At 49.7% G+C, this 21,820-nt stretch overlaps 1 protein-coding gene across 2 annotated transcripts in view; it reads right to left on the bottom strand.

The window, feature by feature from the left end:
• XPA (XPA, DNA damage recognition and repair factor) overlaps positions 1-21,820 on the bottom strand; it is a 106,316-nt gene that overhangs the window by 49,272 nt on the left and 35,224 nt on the right. For both annotated transcript variants that reach the window (XM_044271289.1, XM_044271295.1), the window contains 2 exons: positions 3,076-3,186; positions 2,505-2,610 (listed from right to left, as the gene is read on the bottom strand). In XM_044271289.1, the coding sequence (XP_044127224.1) occupies positions 2,505-2,610; positions 3,076-3,186 (217 nt within the window). The remainder of the gene's footprint in view (positions 1-2,504; positions 2,611-3,075; positions 3,187-21,820) is intronic.

The following is a 21,820-nucleotide window of genomic DNA, read 5'->3' as shown; positions in this document are numbered from 1 at the left end:
ATTAAAGGCAGCCTGTATATCTCGCCAGGAAGGGAGAAATAGTGTCGCATGGAACACCATAGCGCCAAGCCAGGGGAATCGGCTACAGCATCAGGAGATGGTGTAGGTACTCCACCTATGACAGGAGCAAAGTGGCTGGGAACAGACAGGTGCAATTGCAACAGCAATTGAAGCGGCCTGTATATCTCACCCGGAAGGGAGAAATAGTGCTGTATGGAACACCATAGAGCCAGCCAGGAGTAATGGCTCCTGTAGGTACACTACCTAAGAAAAGGGGCAAGGCGGCTGTACAATTGCTCTGAACTCACCAACCTACAGGAGGCGATAGCCGAGCTAACCGCTTGCCCAGAACAGGAACTCCCTGTAATGAGGTAGAGTGGCGAACACCAACACCAGGATGGGAACCCCACGGAAACACTCTCAAATGTGTAGAGGATAACCCCTGGTATAGGGGAACCAGGAAGGCTTGTCAGGGACAGCCTATGGCAGTGGTGCAGGAACCCCCCTGTTAAGGAGAAGGCGTACGTATCAGACACCGGGTAGGTGACTCAGTATGCTAAACACGGGGACGGCTGCCTTACCTGTGCGGTTGAATACCTGTGCGGTCAGGGGAGCACCATCCGAAAATCCACTAGAGGGGATACCAACCCTGTTTAGGTAGGAGAGGTTCCTCCGTGCACGTAGTCTTGACCTCCCAGAGGGCTTCTATATGGAGGAAGACCGCCTGATGCTCTGTTCCGAGGGAATCGGTGCAGAGGTGTCCCCAGAGGCAACGGATGGGGTGACAGGAAGGATTCGTCACCAGCCTCAGGCCTGTCCTGGGGGGGATCCGAGGATGCCGAGGAGGGGTGGGACCCCGTTGAGACCACCCGAGGGTGTACTGTGAGCTACCCCTCGCCGAACCCGGGTGCAGGTACCCCTAACTGAGCATGCCCCATCTGCAGGGAGGACCCTGGGAGGGCAGAGGTGGCCGCAATTTGGGTTGGTAGCGTTCCAGCGACACTGCCAGGGAGAGTCGGCCAAGGTTCCCATGGCATTGACACGGAGGGACCCATTCATGGGGAACCTACACAAAAAGATTGTTCAGGGAAAACAATGGGATCTGGGAAGAGGTACTGCACACCAGCAGGGACAGGATGACCACATGGCAGCCATTGTAGACAGCGGACGCACGTGAAAACACGTGGCGACCGAGGAGCTGTTGGGAGAAGAGATGCTCAAAAAGCAGCCAGCAGAGGCTGTCTATCCTGACCCGGACGCAGTGTTCCCCCAAAGAGGTGCAGCAGCAGCTGTTCCCCAAAAAAGAGGTGGTCAGTAGGGCTGCAGGGGACATGAAGCAATCGAGGGGTTAACCACCCCCTCCAACAGAAAAAAACATGTTAGCCCAGGAAAGGGTGAGGAGATAGCTCCTCCCGAGGGCCGGGCGGGGCTCAGAAAAGCCCGGGAAGCAAGGGGGAGGGGCCGGGAAGATTGCGGCCTAGCAGGCCCAAAAGCCGGGGCCTCGATTTATGAGGCGGCCGGGAATGGAGCAAGGGGGGCGGGGCGAACCGCGGCCGACAGAGGGCCCACCGAACCATAAAAATAGGTGAGTAGGGTAGGGGGGGAGAAGCGACACCTGGGGATAGGCAGATCAGGGCAAACAGAGCACCTGGGAGCCGGGGACAGGCCATAGAAGATGAGGCCTAGTCCCGGCAGAAGCCGGGGACTAAAGTAGCGGGGAAGCCAGGGAGAGACTGTGGCCAGGGAGGAGAGAAAAGACCAACCGAGGGGGAAAAGAAGGGAGGAAAAAAATGAATATAACCCCCCCAGGAGGGGGAGGGGGTTGGCTAGGAGGAACGAAGAGGCTCCCCAGGACCCCCAGCTAAGGTGGATCCCATCCCCCTGGCCACAGAAGGGAACCTAACCCTGGGGCAGGGACACAGGGACAGGGGAGTATACTCACCATCCGATATACTCACCATCCGATGTCTTCGGGCGCAGCACGGTCACCCCTTCGGCAGACTCAACACGGGAACCGTGGGAATGCCGGCAAGCCACTGCGGATGCAGTCCGTGGGGACTGGGTGACCGGCGATGGTACCGAAGTACGCGCCCGCAGGGGGGGCAACTAAAGTGGAACACGATGGAGCCCCAGCCTGCAGCAGGTATAACGGTGGAAAAAAACCGACCTGCGGAAGAGAGAAAAAAAGAATAAAAATAAACAGCAGAACCTGCAAAAAAGCAGGACAGGTCTGCCTCCTACGGACACTAGACTAAAACTGAATAGCCTCGTGCCTGTGGAGAGGGTATAGCCCACCTGGGAGGAGCCAACACTTTTTGTGTCTAGTGCCTCCTAGTGGTAGTTGGACATATACCCATGGTGCTGTGTCCCCATGGTGCTGTGTCCCCCAATGCCATGCACGAGAAAATAGATATATTTTACTTAATCCTGTGTATTTACTTAGGCATACATGCAAGTACAAAATGTACATAAAGAACAAAAAAAACACAGCAAATGTCATTTACCTGCATCCATCACAAACAGCTAAATCAAAGTTATTGCTTAAATAGGAATCCATAAAATCTTTGCCACACTCCTCACAAATTAGATAATCACATTCTAGCACTGGACCTGCAGAAACAGATTACGTTTAGTTAAAAAAAAATCTGATTTCTTATCATCAGGTTTTCACTTTCAGCTAATTAAAGTGGAAACGCCCTGTAAACTACAGACGGGGCATTATTCTGATTATGACACTTTGCTATTAGTGGGTTGTCGACTCAAAAGAGGTATTATCTCGTGCCGAAATAATTTTGTCTGTACCCTCAATCGCACCACAATATGATGCAGAAGACTGCAAGAGTGTGTGTGTGTTTCATTATCAATAAATTTCCTTAGCATCAAAGAGATAAAGGAAGCTGAGTGAGGTGAGATTTTTTTTCCCCATTTTTGTTTACAACCACTTTGAAGGGAATTTCTAGTCATCAATATCCGATCACACCCCATCAATTTAAACATTTCAGAGAACCCCTTTAACAATGTTTCATTTAGCAAAGTGGAGTAATATAGCACCATCTGATCAGTGTATTTATTTACCTGGCTGATTTACAATATTTTCCACAGTTTTCTCTTTAATCTCTTCTTCCTCTATAAAGAATCCTCCTCCTGAATCTACAATCTTTGGCGGAGCTTTCATAGCAGAAATTCCTAAAGTAAAGTTAGGGGTAGTTACTCAGTTTTTCTTATAAAGTGAGATTCCACATTCTACACTCATTCCATGAATTATTACCATGAAGTTAGACACATCTACAAAGTGATGAGTCAGAATTATTATTTTCAACACTCAAATTATACAGCATAGGCTAATCTATATAGATATATAAATAACTCATACTACATCCATGAACATAAAGCAATATACAAATGAAGAAGCAAATGCTTTGAAATACGTCATAATGAAGATAAATGCCAGAAGTCCCTCAAGTTACAATATTATTTGGTTCTAGGATAACCATTTTAAGTCGAAAATATCGTATCTTGAGTCCGTAACTCTATGGAAAAGAAGTAATTGGTTCCAAAACTTCAAAATGTCACCCATATTAATACAAAGTAAGCAGAAAAATAATTTATATAAAGCAATTCCTTATAATATAGAGTTGGAAATGGCTTAAAATTACTGTTTATGTAGAGGACAGGAGCTCTTTCGGGGCCCTGTACAGTACGCATAGTGCATAAATATAAAATGGAGAAGCAGCAGATGCTGAAAACGCACAAGCTGTTCAACCCCCATGTCATGAAACACAGCATATGTAAATTTGCATGAATAAAAGGGGCCCTGAGAGGGAAGATCCTCTTGAAGAAGACGACACCCAGGGTCATCTGTGAGAAAAGCGACCACACACAACAAGACCAATGTGGAAACCACAACAATAATAGGAGAGCTTTTTTGTGGCACCTTAAAGCATACATGAGTTTTCAAAAAAAAAAAAAAAAAAAAAAAGTTTACATAATGGTTGTGCTTATTTGTACAATTTTCAGCCATATTCTTCTGCATTTCAGCTGTACTGCTAGATACATTTCACTCAGAAGCAGGGGGTGTCTCCCTTCTGTGGATTCTGCCAGCATTGTACTGCTGTGACATCATTTCCCTTCCCACTATGTTTGTTTTCAGCTCTGGAGCTCACAGAACAGATAAGGAGGGGTAAATCACACTAACAGACACACAGGATGATCCTATAATCTTCAAAAGCTGTGTAGAAGCAGTTCTTTAGTCAGGCTCAGGATCTCAGCTAGCACCGACATCCCCACTTCCTCTCTGTCGTCTTCTGTGTGTCTGTTACTAGGGACAGATCTTGCCTGACAACAGGAAGTGGACTGCAAATTAGGTGGAACTGAGGATCCTGCTGGCCATGACTTTACAGCTTTTTTTCCAGGTGGGTGCAGGCATATTTTTTAATATGATTTAGAAATTTGCTAAATACACCATTCTAAATCAAAGTGTGTGAAAATATAGTGACTCTAACAAAAATAAATTAATAAAAAAAAAAAAGAGGAGATCCTAGGCCCTGATCACATAAGAAACATGAACTGACTCCATGAAAATTGGATTTTTGTACTCACCGTAAAATCCTTTTCTCGTAGTAGGCATTGGGGGACACAGCACCATGGGTATATGCCCAGCTGACACTAGAAACAAAAAAAGTGTTGGCTCCACCCAGGTGGGCTATACCCCTCTGCCAGAGCCGAGAGATCAGTCGGTACAAAAGCAGTAGGAACCTCGCACCTGAACCCAAAAGATAAACAAAGCCAACAAGTCTTCAACTGGGGAAACCTGACAACCACTTAGGCAAATGCCGGAACCACAAACAAGAAGAACTCAAGAAGGGTGGGATCTGTGTCCCCCAATGCCTACTACGAGAAAATGATTTTACGGTGAGTACAAAAAATCCAATTTTCTCATGCATGCCATTGGGGGATACAGCACCATGGGATGTCCAAAAGCAGTCCACGAGGGAGGGAAGAGAAGAAAAAAAGAAAAAGAAAAATCGCCATGCCGCCAATCTAAAGCACGGCCGCTTGCAGAACCTTGCGCCCCAGACTGGCATCAGCAGAAGCCAGGGAATGAATATGGTAGAACTTAGAGAAAGTGTGAACTGACGCCCAGGTGGCGGCCCGGCAAACCTGGGAAGCAGATGCCTGATGACGCACCGCCCAGGAAGCCCCAACTGCCCTAGTCGAATGTGCAGTCAACCTGGAAGGGGGAACACGGCCCTTAGCGATATAGGCCTCCTTAACGGCCGACCGAACCCAGCAGGAAATGGTGGCCTTGGAGGCAGGCAAACCTTTATGGGGGCCCGTAACGACGAAGATACAGGCAAAGAGCCCGAACAACATCCAGGCAATGGAGGGATTTCTCCCTAGAGTGAGAGGGATTAGGGCAGAAGGAAGGACGAATTCCTCATTAATTTGAAATGAGGAGAAGAAAAGATCACAGCGGCTCACCCTCACTCCGTGTGGAGAAGGTGCTCACCCTCCGGTCCTACCCTCAGGACCTGAATAAAAGTGCAAGTGTATATGGGGATTGAGGTGGCACACTCAGATGGGAAACACTGATTTGGATGATACAAATATATTTTAATACTTTAAAAACACACCCTTAAAATAAATATAAAAAATACATATAAAAATATACATCCGTAGTCAATATAGTGTAAAACACTCCTACACAATGACCTACATGCAGCAGTAACAATGTCCCAATCCACTATTCATATACAGGTCCTTCTCAAAAAATTAGCATATTGTGATAAAGTTCATTATTTTCTGTAATGTACTGATAAACATTAGACTTTCATATATTTTAGATTCATTACACACCAACTGAAGTAGTTCAAGCCTTTTATTGTTTTAATATTGATGATTTTGGCATACAGCTCATGAAAACCCAAATTTCCTATCTCAAAAAATTAGCATATTTCATCCGACCAATAAAAGAAAAGTGTTTTTAATACAAAAAAAGTCAACCTTCAAATAATTATGTTCAGTTATGAACTCAATACTTGGTCGGGAATCCTTTTGCAGAAATGACTGCTTCAATGCGGCGTGGCATGGAGGCAATCAGCTTGTGGCACTGCTGAGGTGTTATGGAGGCCCAGGATGCTTCGATAGCGGCCTTAAGCACATCCAGAGTGTTGGGTCTTGCGTCTCTCAACTTTCTCATCCCAATATCCCACAGATTCTCTATGGGGTTCAGGTCAGGAGAGTTGGCAGGCCAATTGAGCACAGTAATACCATGGTCAGTAAACCATTTACCAGTGGTTTTGGCACTGTGAGCAGGTGCCAGGTCGTGCTGAAAAATGATATCTTCATCTCCATAAAGCTTTTCAGCAGATGGAAGCATGAAGTGCTCCAAAATCTCCTGATAGCTAGCTGCATTGACCCTGCCCTTGATAAAACACAGTGGACCAACACCAGCAGCTGACATGGCACCCCAGACCATCACTGACTGTGGGTACTTGACACTGGACTTCAGGCATTTTGGCATTTCCCTCTCCCCAGTCTTCCTCCAGACTCTGGCACCTTGATTTCCGAATGACATGCAACAGTCCAGTGCTGCTTCTCTGTAGCCCAGGTCAGGCGCTTCTGCTGCTGTTTCTGGTTCAAAAGTGGCTTGACCTGGGGAATGCGGCACCTGTAGCCCATTTCCTGCACATGCCTATACACGGTGGCTCTGGATGTTTCTACTCCAGACTCAGTCCACTGCTTCCGCAGGTCCCCCAAGGTCTGGAATCGGTCCTTCTCCACAATCTTCCTCAGGGTCCGGTCACCTCTTCTCGTTGTGCAGCGTTTTCTGCCACACTTTTTCCTTCCCACAGACTTCCCACTGAGGTGCCTTGATACAGCACTCTGGGAACAGCCTATTCATTCAGAAATTTCTTTCTGTGTCTTACCCTCTTGCTTGAGGGTGTCAATGATGGCCTTCTGGACAGCAGTCAGGTCGGCAGTCTTACCCATGATTGCGGTTTTGAGTAATGAACCAGGCTGGGAGTTTTTAAAAGCCTCAGGAATCTTTTGCAGGTGTTTAGAGTTAATTAGTTGATTCAGATCATTAGGTTAATAGCTCATTTAGAGAACCTTTTCATGATATGCTAATTTTTCGAGATAGGAATTTGGGGTTTTCATGAGCTGTATGCCAAAATCATCAATATTAAAACAATAAAAGGCTTGAACTACTTCAGTTGGTGTGTAATGAATCTAAAATATATGAAAGTCTAATGTTTATCAGTACATTACAGAAAATAATGAACTTTATCACAATTTGCTAATTTTTTGAGAAGGACCTGTATTATCAACAGAGTCCCGATATATTATATTCCTTGCATGGCCCAATAGCCAGATCCCAACGGAACGATGTTGTGGTGGTGGCACTGTGGCCTGGTGAGTGGTGTCTATGACACTGTGGCACTATGGCCTAATAAATGGTGTCTCTGACACTATGGCAAATCCTGATAGCACAAAAAACTTGTAATAGTATCCCGTAATGTCCGGAAATGTTAGCGCTTTAAAGGTGTATGACAGTGATTGGACTGATAGTCCGATTTACTTACAGGCTCTTGTAGCTTGTATTGTATATAGCACACTGAAGCAATACAAGCTACAAGAGCCACGTTCCGTTGGGATCTGGCTATTGGGCCATGCAAGGAATATAATATATCGGGACTCTGTTGATAATATATGAATAGTGGATTGGGACATTGTTACTGCTGCATGTAGGTCATTGTGTAGGAGTGTTTTACATTATATTGACTACGGATGTATATTTTTATATGTATTTTATATTTATTTTAAGGGTGTGTTTTTAAAGTATTAAAATATATTTGTATCATCCAATCAGTGTTTCCCATCTGAGTGTGCCCCCTCAATCCCCATTTACACATGAAATGAGGAGACCACCTTCGGTAGAAAGGAGGGAACTGGGCGCAAGACCACCTTGTCCTGATGGAACACCAGGAACGGCAAGAAAGCGCCGCAAGTTCGGAGACCCGGCGGATGGAGGTAACGGCCACGAGGAAGGCCACCTTGAACGAGACAAACGACAGAGAGATCTCCGCCAAGGGCTCAAAGGGCGAGGACTGAAGGGCGTCGAGGACAAGATTCAGGTCCCACGGCTCAACCGGAAAGCAAAAAGGAGGGGCTCGCCGAGCAACACCCTGGAGAAAAGTCCTAACCTGAGCCCGCCAGGCCACAGGACGCTGGAAGAGGACCGAGAGGGCCGAAATCTGCCCCCTGAGAAAAGCTAGGCGAAGACCCTTCTCAAAACCTGCCTGAAGGAATGCCAGAATGTTAGGGACGGAGAAACGGAGAGGGTGAAAACGCCCGGACTCGCACCAAGCAAAATACACTCTCCAGGTCCGGTAGTAAATTCGGGCCGACTGGGGCTTGAGAGCGTGAAGCATCGTCTGGATGACTGAGTCCGAAAGGCCACGGGACTTCAGGACCGCGGTCTCAACAGCCACGCTGTCAAATGAAGCTGAGGTAAATTCGGGTGGAACAGAGGGCCCTGGGAAAGGAGATCGTGGTGCAGAGAAAGTCGCCATGCACATCGGTGAGCAGAAACACCAGATCTGCGTACCACGCCCTGCGGGGCCAATCCGGAGCCACCAGGATCGCCGGAACACGGGCTGCCTTGAGACGCTTGAGCACTCGGGGCAGGAGAGGAATGGGGGGGGGGGGAAGATACAGAAGGCTGAACCGAGACCAAGGATCCCTGGACCGCGTGACATAACACGGGAGCCTGCGATTGAGGCGCGACGCGAAGAGATCCACGTCCGGAGTTCCCCAACGTTGACAAAGTTGGAGAAACACTTCTGGGTGAAGAGACCATTCGCCCGGGTCGACGAGCTGACGACTGAGAAAGTCTGCCGCCCAATTGTCGACCCCGGGAATGTGTACGGCGGAGAGGACAGGGACGTTCTTCTCCGCCCACCGCAGGATACGGGAGGATTCCTGCAGTGCCATCACACTCCTGGTGGCCCCTTGGTGGTTCAGATAGGCCACGGTGGTGGAATTGTCCGTCTGATCGGGAGACCGCGGAGACGTGGGGTCCAGTGAGACAGTGCCAGGAAAATTGCTCTGAGTTCGAGAACGTTGATCTGCAGGGAGGACTCCTGAACAGACCAAAAACCCTGGACAGTGAGGGATTCGAAGACCGCCTCCCAACCCGAGAGGCTGGCATCCGTGGTGATCACCCGCCAACTGGGGGGAAGGAAGGACCGACCCAGGGACACCGTCTGAGGATTCAGCTACCAGGAGAGATCCTGGCAAAGCTCGGGAGGGAGACGGGTCCGGCGATCGAGGACTGCCGGGGACTTGTCCCATCTGGATAGGATAAACAATTGAAGGTCCCGGGAGTGGAATTGGGAATGGCCTTGAATGAGGCCACCATCCTCCTCAGGACGCGCATACACATCCTGATGGTCAGAGAGGACGGGTCGTGGAAAGGGCATCCTCCGGCATGGGACGAGAGAGGACTTGGAGTGGTTGATGAGCCACCCGAATTGAGCAAGAGCCGAGAGGGTGATGTGTAGGCTGGACAGGTTGTCCTCCAATGACGCAGCCCGGATCAGAAGGTCGTCCAGGTAAGGCACCAATGCGACCCCCCTGGCACGGAGAAGAGCCACCAGGGGCGCTAGGACCTTTGTGAAAACCCTACCGCGAAGCGAAGGAACCTTTGATGGGAGAGGGCAATGGGGATGTGTAGATAAGCGTCCTGAATGTCGATGGACGACAGGAACTCGTCCGCCTCCAAGGAGGCGATCACCGACTGGAGGGATTTCATATGAAAATGACGGACGCGGACGAAGTGATTGAGCGCATTCAGGTCCAGGATTGGACGGAGCGAACCTTCCTTCTTGGGAACCGTAAACAGGTTCGATTAGAAACCCTGAAAGCGTTCTGATTCCGGAACCGGAACGATGACCCCTAAAGAGCGAAGAGAACGAATGGCCTGAAAAAAATCGTCTGCCCTGGTGGGGGACGACGCCAGGAAGAACCACCCCGATGGAAGACAAGAAAATTCGATCCTGTATCCGGAGAACCCAGGCATCCTCCACACTTGCTTGTCAGACATTCTGAAAGGCGAGCAGGCGCCCTCCCACCTTGACCGGAGCCGAGTCATGCTGAAGGTGGCTTAGTGGACTGGGGGCGAGCAGGTTTGGGCTTGGCATGCCAGGAGGGCTTGGCCTTAAAGGAAGGCCTGGTGGATTTCTTGTCTGATCGGGCGGGGGGGCCCGAAAGGACTGCGCCCGAGAGGACGACCCAGGGACGCGACCTCGCACCTGAACCCAAAAGATAAACAAAGCCAACAAGTCTTCAACTGGGGAAACCTGACAACCACTTAGGCAAATGCCGGAACCACAAACAAGAAGAACTCAAGAAGGGTGGGATCTGTGTCCCCCAATGCCTACTACGAGAAAATGATTTTACAGTGAGTACAAAAAATCCAATTTTCTCATGCATGCCATTGGGGGATACAGCACCATGGGATGTCCAAAAGCAGTCCACGAGGGAGGGAAGAGAAGAAAAAAAGAAAAAGAAAAATCGCCATGCCGCCAATCTAAAGCACGGCCGCTTGCAGAACCTTGCGCCCCAGACTGGCATCAGCAGAAGCCAGGGAATGAATATGGTAGAACTTAGAGAAAGTGTGAACTGACGCCCAGGTGGCGGCCCGGCAAACCTGGGAAGCAGATGCCTGATGACGCACCGCCCAGGAAGCCCCAACTGCCCTAGTCGAATGTGCAGTCAACCTGGAAGGGGGAACACGGCCCTTAGCGATATAGGCCTCCTTAACGGCCGACCGAACCCAGCAGGAAATGGTGGCCTTGGAGGCAGGCAAACCTTTATGGGGGCCCGTAACGACGAAGATACAGGCAAAGAGCCCGAACAACATCCAGGCAATGGAGGGATTTCTCCCTAGAGTGAGAGGGATTAGGGCAGAAGGAAGGACGAATTCCTCATTAATTTGAAATGAGGAGAAGAAAAGATCACAGCGGCTCACCCTCACTCCGTGTGGAGAAGGTGCTCACCCTCCGGTCCTACCCTCAGGACCTGAATAAAAGTGCAAGTGTATATGGGGATTGAGGTGGCACACTCAGATGGGAAACACTGATTTGGATGATACAAATATATTTTAATACTTTAAAAACACACCCTTAAAATAAATATAAAAAATACATATAAAAATATACATCCGTAGTCAATATAGTGTAAAACACTCCTACACAATGACCTACATGCAGCAGTAACAATGTCCCAATCCACTATTCATATACAGGTCCTTCTCAAAAAATTAGCATATTGTGATAAAGTTCATTATTTTCTGTAATGTACTGATAAACATTAGACTTTCATATATTTTAGATTCATTACACACCAACTGAAGTAGTTCAAGCCTTTTATTGTTTTAATATTGATGATTTTGGCATACAGCTCATGAAAACCCAAATTTCCTATCTCAAAAAATTAGCATATTTCATCCGACCAATAAAAGAAAAGTGTTTTTAATACAAAAAAGTCAACCTTCAAATAATTATGTTCAGTTATGAACTCAATACTTGGTCGGGAATCCTTTTGCAGAAATGACTGCTTCAATGCGGCGTGGCATGGAGGCAATCAGCTTGTGGCACTGCTGAGGTGTTATGGAGGCCCAGGATGCTTCGATAGCGGCCTTAAGCACATCCAGAGTGTTGGGTCTTGCGTCTCTCAACTTTCTCATCCCAATATCCCACAGATTCTCTATGGGGTTCAGGTCAGGAGAGTTGGCAGGCCAATTGAGCACAGTAATACCATGGTCAGTAAACCATTTACCAGTGGTTTTGGCACTGTGAGCAGGTGCCAGGTCGTGCTGAAAAATGATATCTTCATCTCCATAAAGCTTTTCAGCAGATGGAAGCATGAAGTGCTCCAAAATCTCCTGATAGCTAGCTGCATTGACCCTGCCCTTGATAAAACACAGTGGACCAACACCAGCAGCTGACATGGCACCCCAGACCATCACTGACTGTGGGTACTTGACACTGGACTTCAGGCATTTTGGCATTTCCCTCTCCCCAGTCTTCCTCCAGACTCTGGCACCTTGATTTCCGAATGACATGCAACAGTCCAGTGCTGCTTCTCTGTAGCCCAGGTCAGGCGCTTCTGCTGCTGTTTCTGGTTCAAAAGTGGCTTGACCTGGGGAATGCGGCACCTGTAGCCCATTTCCTGCACATGCCTATACACGGTGGCTCTGGATGTTTCTACTCCAGACTCAGTCCACTGCTTCCGCAGGTCCCCCAAGGTCTGGAATCGGTCCTTCTCCACAATCTTCCTCAGGGTCCGGTCACCTCTTCTCGTTGTGCAGCGTTTTCTGCCACACTTTTTCCTTCCCACAGACTTCCCACTGAGGTGCCTTGATACAGCACTCTGGGAACAGCCTATTCATTCAGAAATTTCTTTCTGTGTCTTACCCTCTTGCTTGAGGGTGTCAATGATGGCCTTCTGGACAGCAGTCAGGTCGGCAGTCTTACCCATGATTGCGGTTTTGAGTAATGAACCAGGCTGGGAGTTTTTAAAAGCCTCAGGAATCTTTTGCAGGTGTTTAGAGTTAATTAGTTGATTCAGATCATTAGGTTAATAGCTCATTTAGAGAACCTTTTCATGATATGCTAATTTTTCGAGATAGGAATTTGGGGTTTTCATGAGCTGTATGCCAAAATCATCAATATTAAAACAATAAAAGGCTTGAACTACTTCAGTTGGTGTGTAATGAATCTAAAATATATGAAAGTCTAATGTTTATCAGTACATTACAGAAAATAATGAACTTTATCACAATTTGCTAATTTTTTGAGAAGGACCTGTATTATCAACAGAGTCCCGATATATTATATTCCTTGCATGGCCCAATAGCCAGATCCCAACGGAACGATGTTGTGGTGGTGGCACTGTGGCCTGGTGAGTGGTGTCTATGACACTGTGGCACTATGGCCTAATAAATGGTGTCTCTGACACTATGGCAAATCCTGATAGCACAAAAAACTTGTAATAGTATCCCGTAATGTCCGGAAATGTTAGCGCTTTAAAGGTGTATGACAGTGATTGGACTGATAGTCCGATTTACTTACAGGCTCTTGTAGCTTGTATTGTATATAGCACACTGAAGCAATACAAGCTACAAGAGCCACGTTCCGTTGGGATCTGGCTATTGGGCCATGCAAGGAATATAATATATCGGGACTCTGTTGATAATATATGAATAGTGGATTGGGACATTGTTACTGCTGCATGTAGGTCATTGTGTAGGAGTGTTTTACATTATATTGACTACGGATGTATATTTTTATATGTATTTTATATTTATTTTAAGGGTGTGTTTTTAAAGTATTAAAATATATTTGTATCATCCAATCAGTGTTTCCCATCTGAGTGTGCCCCCTCAATCCCCATTTACACATGAAATGAGGAGACCACCTTCGGTAGAAAGGAGGGAACTGGGCGCAAGACCACCTTGTCCTGATGGAACACCAGGAACGGCAAGAAAGCGCCGCAAGTTCGGAGACCCGGCGGATGGAGGTAACGGCCACGAGGAAGGCCACCTTGAACGAGACAAACGACAGAGAGATCTCCGCCAAGGGCTCAAAGGGCGAGGACTGAAGGGCGTCGAGGACAAGATTCAGGTCCCACGGCTCAACCGGAAAGCAAAAAGGAGGGGCTCGCCGAGCAACACCCTGGAGAAAAGTCCTAACCTGAGCCCGCCAGGCCACAGGACGCTGGAAGAGGACCGAGAGGGCCGAAATCTGCCCCCTGAGAAAAGCTAGGCGAAGACCCTTCTCAAAACCTGCCTGAAGGAATGCCAGAATGTTAGGGACGGAGAAACGGAGAGGGTGAAAACGCCCGGACTCGCACCAAGCAAAATACACTCTCCAGGTCCGGTAGTAAATTCGGGCCGACTGGGGCTTGAGAGCGTGAAGCATCGTCTGGATGACTGAGTCCGAAAGGCCACGGGACTTCAGGACCGCGGTCTCAACAGCCACGCTGTCAAATGAAGCTGAGGTAAATTCGGGTGGAACAGAGGGCCCTGGGAAAGGAGATCGTGGTGCAGAGAAAGTCGCCATGCACATCGGTGAGCAGAAACACCAGATCTGCGTACCACGCCCTGCGGGGCCAATCCGGAGCCACCAGGATCGCCGGAACACGGGCTGCCTTGAGACGCTTGAGCACTCGGGGCAGGAGAGGAATGGGGGGGGGGGGAAGATACAGAAGGCTGAACCGAGACCAAGGATCCCTGGACCGCGTGACATAACACGGGAGCCTGCGATTGAGGCGCGACGCGAAGAGATCCACGTCCGGAGTTCCCCAACGTTGACAAAGTTGGAGAAACACTTCTGGGTGAAGAGACCATTCGCCCGGGTCGACGAGCTGACGACTGAGAAAGTCTGCCGCCCAATTGTCGACCCCGGGAATGTGTACGGCGGAGAGGACAGGGACGTTCTTCTCCGCCCACCGCAGGATACGGGAGGATTCCTGCAGTGCCATCACACTCCTGGTGGCCCCTTGGTGGTTCAGATAGGCCACGGTGGTGGAATTGTCCGTCTGATCGGGAGACCGCGGAGACGTGGGGTCCAGTGAGACAGTGCCAGGAAAATTGCTCTGAGTTCGAGAACGTTGATCTGCAGGGAGGACTCCTGAACAGACCAAAAACCCTGGACAGTGAGGGATTCGAAGACCGCCTCCCAACCCGAGAGGCTGGCATCCGTGGTGATCACCCGCCAACTGGGGGGAAGGAAGGACCGACCCAGGGACACCGTCTGAGGATTCAGCTACCAGGAGAGATCCTGGCAAAGCTCGGGAGGGAGACGGGTCCGGCGATCGAGGACTGCCGGGGACTTGTCCCATCTGGATAGGATAAACAATTGAAGGTCCCGGGAGTGGAATTGGGAATGGCCTTGAATGAGGCCACCATCCTCCTCAGGACGCGCATACACATCCTGATGGTCAGAGAGGACGGGTCGTGGAAAGGGCATCCTCCGGCATGGGACGAGAGAGGACTTGGAGTGGTTGATGAGCCACCCGAATTGAGCAAGAGCCGAGAGGGTGATGTGTAGGCTGGACAGGTTGTCCTCCAATGACGCAGCCCGGATCAGAAGGTCGTCCAGGTAAGGCACCAATGCGACCCCCCTGGCACGGAGAAGAGCCACCAGGGGCGCTAGGACCTTTGTGAAAACCCTACCGCGAAGCGAAGGAACCTTTGATGGGAGAGGGCAATGGGGATGTGTAGATAAGCGTCCTGAATGTCGATGGACGACAGGAACTCGTCCGCCTCCAAGGAGGCGATCACCGACTGGAGGGATTTCATATGAAAATGACGGACGCGGACGAAGTGATTGAGCGCATTCAGGTCCAGGATTGGACGGAGCGAACCTTCCTTCTTGGGAACCGTAAACAGGTTCGATTAGAAACCCTGAAAGCGTTCTGATTCCGGAACCGGAACGATGACCCCTAAAGAGCGAAGAGAACGAATGGCCTGAAAAAAATCGTCTGCCCTGGTGGGGGACGACGCCAGGAAGAACCACCCCGATGGAAGACAAGAAAATTCGATCCTGTATCCGGAGAACCCAGGCATCCTCCACACTTGCTTGTCAGACATTCTGAAAGGCGAGCAGGCGCCCTCCCACCTTGACCGGAGCCGAGTCATGCTGAAGGTGGCTTAGTGGACTGGGGGCGAGCAGGTTTGGGCTTGGCATGCCAGGAGGGCTTGGCCTTAAAGGAAGGCCTGGTGGATTTCTTGTCTGATCGGGCGGGGGGGCCCGAAAGGACTGCGCCCGAGAGGACGACCCAGGGACGCGACGGCGGCGAGGCTGGTTCTGGGGAAGAAGAGAACTCTTACCACCAGTGGCCTCAGAGATGAGCTCCTCCATACGCTTCCCAAAAAGCTTCCCACCGAGGAAGGGAAATTAGCCCCTTCTTGGAGGCGGAATCCGCCGCCCAAGAACGAAGCCAGATGGTGCGGCGGATGGCCACAGAGTTAAGGGCCGCACAGCCGGAGCGGCGGGCCGATTCCATAGAGGCATCGCAAAGAAACTTGGACGCCTGGTAAATTTGAGAGGCAAGCACTGCCAGTTCCCCCTGGACCGAGTCTGGAGGTAAGGCTCGGACAAGCTGTTTTGCCCAGATAGCGCAGGCCTTGGCCACCCAGGAGGCGGCAAACGCAGGGCAGATGGCGGCACTCGCTGCCACGAAAACAGATTTGGCCAAAGAGTCGACCCGTTTGTCAGCGGGATCCGACAAGGAAGCCCCGTCAGCCAGGGGAAGGGTAGTAGCTTTCGCCAGGCGGGCAACCTGAGGGTCTACCTGAGGAGGAACCGTCCAGAGATTGACGGATTCCTCAGAAAAAGGATAAGGGACAGCCGAGGCCTAGGTAAGGTGAAGGCGCCGATCAGGGTGACGCCACTCCTTACCCATAAGTGTGTCAAGATCCTCGTGATTCGGGAAAACCACAGTGGACCGTCTAGAACGGTGGAAGGACATCGACTCCTGGGAGGAGGAGGAAGGAACGTCCTGCACATGGAGCGCGTCCCGGACGACTTTGAGATCCTGTATGGCCGCAGACATCGGCGAGCACCGCTCTGATTCTGAATCAGAGGAGTCCCCAGGAGCGGCGGAAGCGGCTGAAGAAGAAATCTCGCCTGTCTCAGACTTATCCGGGGAATGATCCGAGGAAGCTGAGGAAGAGCGGGACCCAGCCAAGACCGTACGAGGTCGCTTGCGGGACCACGTCCGGAATGGATCCGGATCCCTACTCACCTTCCGACGTCTTCAGGCGCAGCAACGACCACCCCCTCGGCGGACTCAACATGGGAGCCGTGGGTCCACCGGAATTCCACTGCGGAAGCAGATCAAGCGGGGACTGGGTGGCTGCCAGGTACCCGAGTACGCGCCCGCAGGGGGGCAACTAAAGTGGAACACGATGCAGCATCGTGCAGCAGGCCGAAACCTGCAGAGAAGAAAAAAAGAGAAAAATAAAATTAGCAGGATGACCTGCGAAAAAAAAAAAGATAACAGGTCATGTCTGCCTCCTACGGACACTAGAACTAGACTGATCTCTCTCGGCTCTGGCAGAGGGGTATAGCCCACCTGGGTGGAGCCAGCACTTTTTTTTTGTTTCTAGTGTCAGCCTCCTAGTGACAGCTGGGCATATACCCATGGTGCTGTGTCCCCCAATGTCATGCACGAGAAATATGCACAACGACTGCCTTAGCTAGCAGATCCTGGGACCGAACGACAAATGACTTGAGTTTACGATTAAACTGAGACAATATTAGGTCCATATTTGCTCACAATCTCTTGAAAAAACTTGAAGATGAAAAGCCCACTTGCCTGGATCAATTCTTTCCCTGCTGAGGAAATCCCTCATCCAGTTGTCCACTCTAGTCATATGAAAGGTAGACAATGCTGTTACAATGATTTTAGTATGTGGGAGGTGCTTGTGAAGAGGCAGCATGTATTAGAAAGGAAATCCAGGGGAAAGGATACAAACAAGATCTGGGACAGGTCACAAACGTCTTCTGCCCCAGATCTAGCAGGGTCAACTTATCCGGAGTGCTGTCCCCTGGAAAAGAAAGTCATGCTGCAAAAGGTGGACTTACAGATAAGGTGACTCCAACGCTGGTGGGGACAGCAGCTTTGGTGATCTGCTATCCCTCCTTGCCTTCAGAGGTAGAGAACAAGCAGCATGCTTGATGATCTGCTTGTCTCCCCCTTATTATTGGCATGACCGAATAGACAGAATACTTCGACCGCCTGTATTTCCATTTTAAAAAAAATGGGAAAAAAAATAAAAGTTTGCAGACTTGTTGTTTTAGCTTAGAAAGGATATAGCTGGTGGGAGGAGCAAGTAATTTTTACTTAGGCCTCATGAACACGACAGTATTTTGGGTCTGCGTCCGATTTGTATTTTTTGCAAATCACAGGCGGACCCATTCATTTCGTATGATACAGATGTCATCCATGTGCTGTCTGCTTCCGTCCAACCATTCCGCAAATTATAGAATGTGTCCTGTCTTTCTCCGTTTTGCAGACAAATATAGGAAGTTCTATTAGACAAATGCAGCATGTGCACAGCTGGTATACGTCTTTTTTTGCGGATCCGCGGACCACAAAATACATATAGTTATGTGCACGAGGCCTTAGTGTCTATCTCGTAGAGGCAGCAGCTACAGCCAGGTCCATAAATATTGGGACATCAACACAATTCTAACATGTTTGGCTCTATACACCACCACAATGGATTTGAAATGAAATGAACACAATGTGCTATAACTGCAGACTGTCAACTTTAATTTGAGGGTATTTACATCCAAATCAGGTGAACGGTGTAGGAATTACAACAGTTTGCATATGTGTCTCCCACTTGTTAAGGAACCAAAAGTAATGGGACAATTGGCTTCTCAGCTGTTCCATGGCCAGGTGTGTGTTATTCCCTCATTATCTCAATTACAATGAGCAGATAAAAGGTAATTTCAAGTGTGCTATTTGCATTTGGAATCTGTTGCTGTCAACTCTCAAGATGAGATCCAAAGAGCTGTCACTATCAGTGAAGCAAGCCATCATTAGGCTGAAAAAACACAACAAACCCATCAGAGAGATGGCAAAAACATTAGGCGTGGCCAAAACAACTGTTTGGAACATTCTTAAAGAGAAGGAACGCATCGGTGAGCTCAGCAACACCAAAAGACCCGGAAGACCATGGAAAACAACTGTGGTGGATGACCGAAGAATTCTTTCCCTGGTGAAGAAAACACCCTTCACAACAGTTGGCCAGATCAAAAACACTCTCCAGGAGGTAGGTGTATGTGTGTCAAAGTCAACAATCAAGAGAAGACTTCACCAGAGTAAATACAGAGGGTTCACCACAAGATGTAAACCATTGGTAAGCCTCAAAAACAGGAAGGCCAGATTAGAGTTTGCCAAACGACATCTAAAAAAAGCCTTCACAGTTCTGGAACAACATCCTATGGACATATGAGACCAAGATCAACTTGTAACAGAGTGATGGGAAGAGAAGAGTATGGAGAAGGAAACTGGTTCTCTTGTATTTTATTGATGATGTGACTGCTGACAAAAGCAGCAGGATGAATTATGAAGTGTTTCGGGCAATATTATCAGCTCATATTCATCCAAATGCTTCAGAACTCATTGGACGGCGCTTCACAGTGCAGATGGTCAATAGCCCAAAGCATACTGCAAAAGCAACCAAAGATTTTTTTTAAGGGAAAGAAGTGGAATGTTATGCAATGGCCAAGTCAACCACCTGAGCTGAATCCGATTGAGCATGCATTTCACTTGCTGAAGACAAAACTGAAGGAAAAATGTACCAAGAACAAGCAGGAACTGAAGACAGTTGCAGTAGAGGCCTGGTAGTCTGGTGATGTCTATGCGTTCCAGACTTCAGGCTGTAATTGACTGCAAAGAATTTGCAACCAAGTATTAAAAAGTGAAAGTTTGATTTATGATTATTATTCTGTCCCATTACTTTTGGTCCCTTAACAAGTGGGAGGCACATATGCAAACTGTTGTAATTCCTAAGCCGTTCACCTGATTTTGGTGTAAATACCCTCAAATTAAAGCTGACAGTCTGCAGGTAACAAAGCACATCTTGTTCGTTTCATTTCAAATCCATTGTGGTGGTGTATAGAGCCCAAAATCTTAGAATTGTGTTGATGTCCCAATATTTATGGACCTGATCGTATACCCCATGGTCGTGTCCGTGTTCCTCAATGACACGGATGAGAAAAGGAGATTTTTGTATAACTTACCAGTTAAATCTCTTTCTCGCTCTTCCTTGGGGGACACAGACCTTGGGTATAGCTCAGCTCCCTAGGAGGCGTGACACTAAGTAAAACTGTTAAGCCCCTCCTCCATCAGCTATACCCTCAGCCTGGAGATAGAGGCTACCAGTTGCGTGTCCAAGTAGTGAAAGGAAACAACCAACAATGCAAACAACAGCCAACAACCCAACGGGGCGCCAGCCAAAACCCTAGAACCAAACACAGAAGGGTGGGTGCTGTGTCCCCCAAGGAAGAGCGAGAAAGAGATTTAACTGGTAAGTTATACAAAAATCTCCTTTTCTCGCCCATTTTCCTTGGGGGACACAGACCTTGGGACGTTCAAGAGCAGTCCAAGAAGGGAGGGACCATAACCCAAGGCGGACCACCGGAGCATCAGGAAACCGCAGCCTGCAAGACCAGGCGGCCCAAAGCAGCATCCGCCGACGCGTGCGTATGCACCCTATAGAACCTGGTGAAAGTGTGCAAAGAGGACCAAGTGGCCGCTTTGCACAACTGCTCAGCCGAGGCTCGATGCCTCTGCGCCCAGGAAGCCCCGACTGCTCTGGTGGAATGAGCAGTGACGCCGAAAGGCGGAGCCCTACCCTTGGCTCGATAAGCCTCAGACACCGCCAGTTTAATGAACCGGGCAATGGCCACCTTGGAGACCGCCAAACCCTTGCGCGAACCCTCCGGGACCACAAACAGGGAATCCGTGCGCCGGAAGGATCCGGTGACCTCCAAGTAAATCCTCAATGCCCTGACCACATCCAGACGGTGCAGTTCCCGTTCTCTGGAGTGGGAAGGAGAGGGACAGAGCGACGGAAGGACGATGTCCTCATTGATGTGAAAGGCGGAGACCACCTTTGGCAGGAAAGCCGGGACTGGTCGGAGCACAACCTTATCCTGGTGGAAGATCAGGAAAGGTTCGGAACAAGAAAGAGCCGCCAACTCAGACACCCGCCGGAGAGACGTGATGGCCACAAGAAAGATGACCTTGCAGGACAGAAGGCGAAGGGAGACCTCCCGCAAGGGCTCGAAGGGGGCAGATTGAAGCGCCGAGAGCACCACATTCAGGTCCCAGGAAGGAACCGGAGGGCGATACGGTGGAACAGAGTGAGCCACCCCTTGCAAAAAGGTCTTAATCGGCCCCAGAGGGGCCAGGGGACGCTGGAGAAGAATAGACAGCGCCGAAATCTGTCCCTTCAGAGAACTGAGGCCCAGCCCCAGGTCCAGGCCCGACTGGAGGAAGGACAGGATCGTGGGAAGAGAAAACCGGAGAGGTGGGACGCTCCGGGACTCACAGAACCCCAGATAGGACCTCCAAACCCGATAGTAGATCCTCGAAGATACGGGTTTACGAGCACGGATCATGGTGCGGACAACGTCCGCGGAGAAACCCCGTCGCGTTAAGACGGCGGTCTCAACAGCCACGCCGTCAAACGTAGCGAGCCTAAATGCTCGTGGAAGATCGGACCTTGAGAGAGAAGGTCCTCCCTGGAGGGCAGTGGCCACGGAACGTCTGCCAACAGCAACATTAGGTCGGCGTACCAGGACCGACGGGGCCAATCCGGGGCGATCAGAATCGCGGGAACGCCCTCTGCCGCGATCCTCCGAAGAACCCGTGGCAGGAGGGGAAGAGGAGGAAAGATGTACAGAAGGGAGAATTGGCACCACGGAAGGACAAGCGCGTCGGCGCCGTAAGCCTCCGGGTCCCGTGCCCTGGATACGTATAGGGGAACCTTGCGGTTGAATTTGGAGGCCATGAGGTCCACGTCGGGGCGACCCCAGCGAAGACAAAGGGCCTCGAACACCTCTGGGTGCAGGGACCATTCTCCCGGATCGATGGTGGACCGGCTGAGGAAATCTGCCGCCCAGTTGTCTACCCCCGGGATGTAAATTGCAGACAAGGCTGGCACGTGCGTCTCCGCCCAGAGGAGAATGAGGGACACCTCTTGCATCGCCGCAGCGCTGCGGGTGCC

Source organism: Bufo gargarizans, chromosome 1 (assembly GCF_014858855.1).
Source record: "Bufo gargarizans isolate SCDJY-AF-19 chromosome 1, ASM1485885v1, whole genome shotgun sequence".
NCBI classification, from domain to species: domain Eukaryota; kingdom Metazoa; phylum Chordata; class Amphibia; order Anura; family Bufonidae; genus Bufo; species Bufo gargarizans.
Note: the sequence above shows the minus strand (reverse complement) of the source record. Positions and strands in the feature narration are given on the sequence as shown.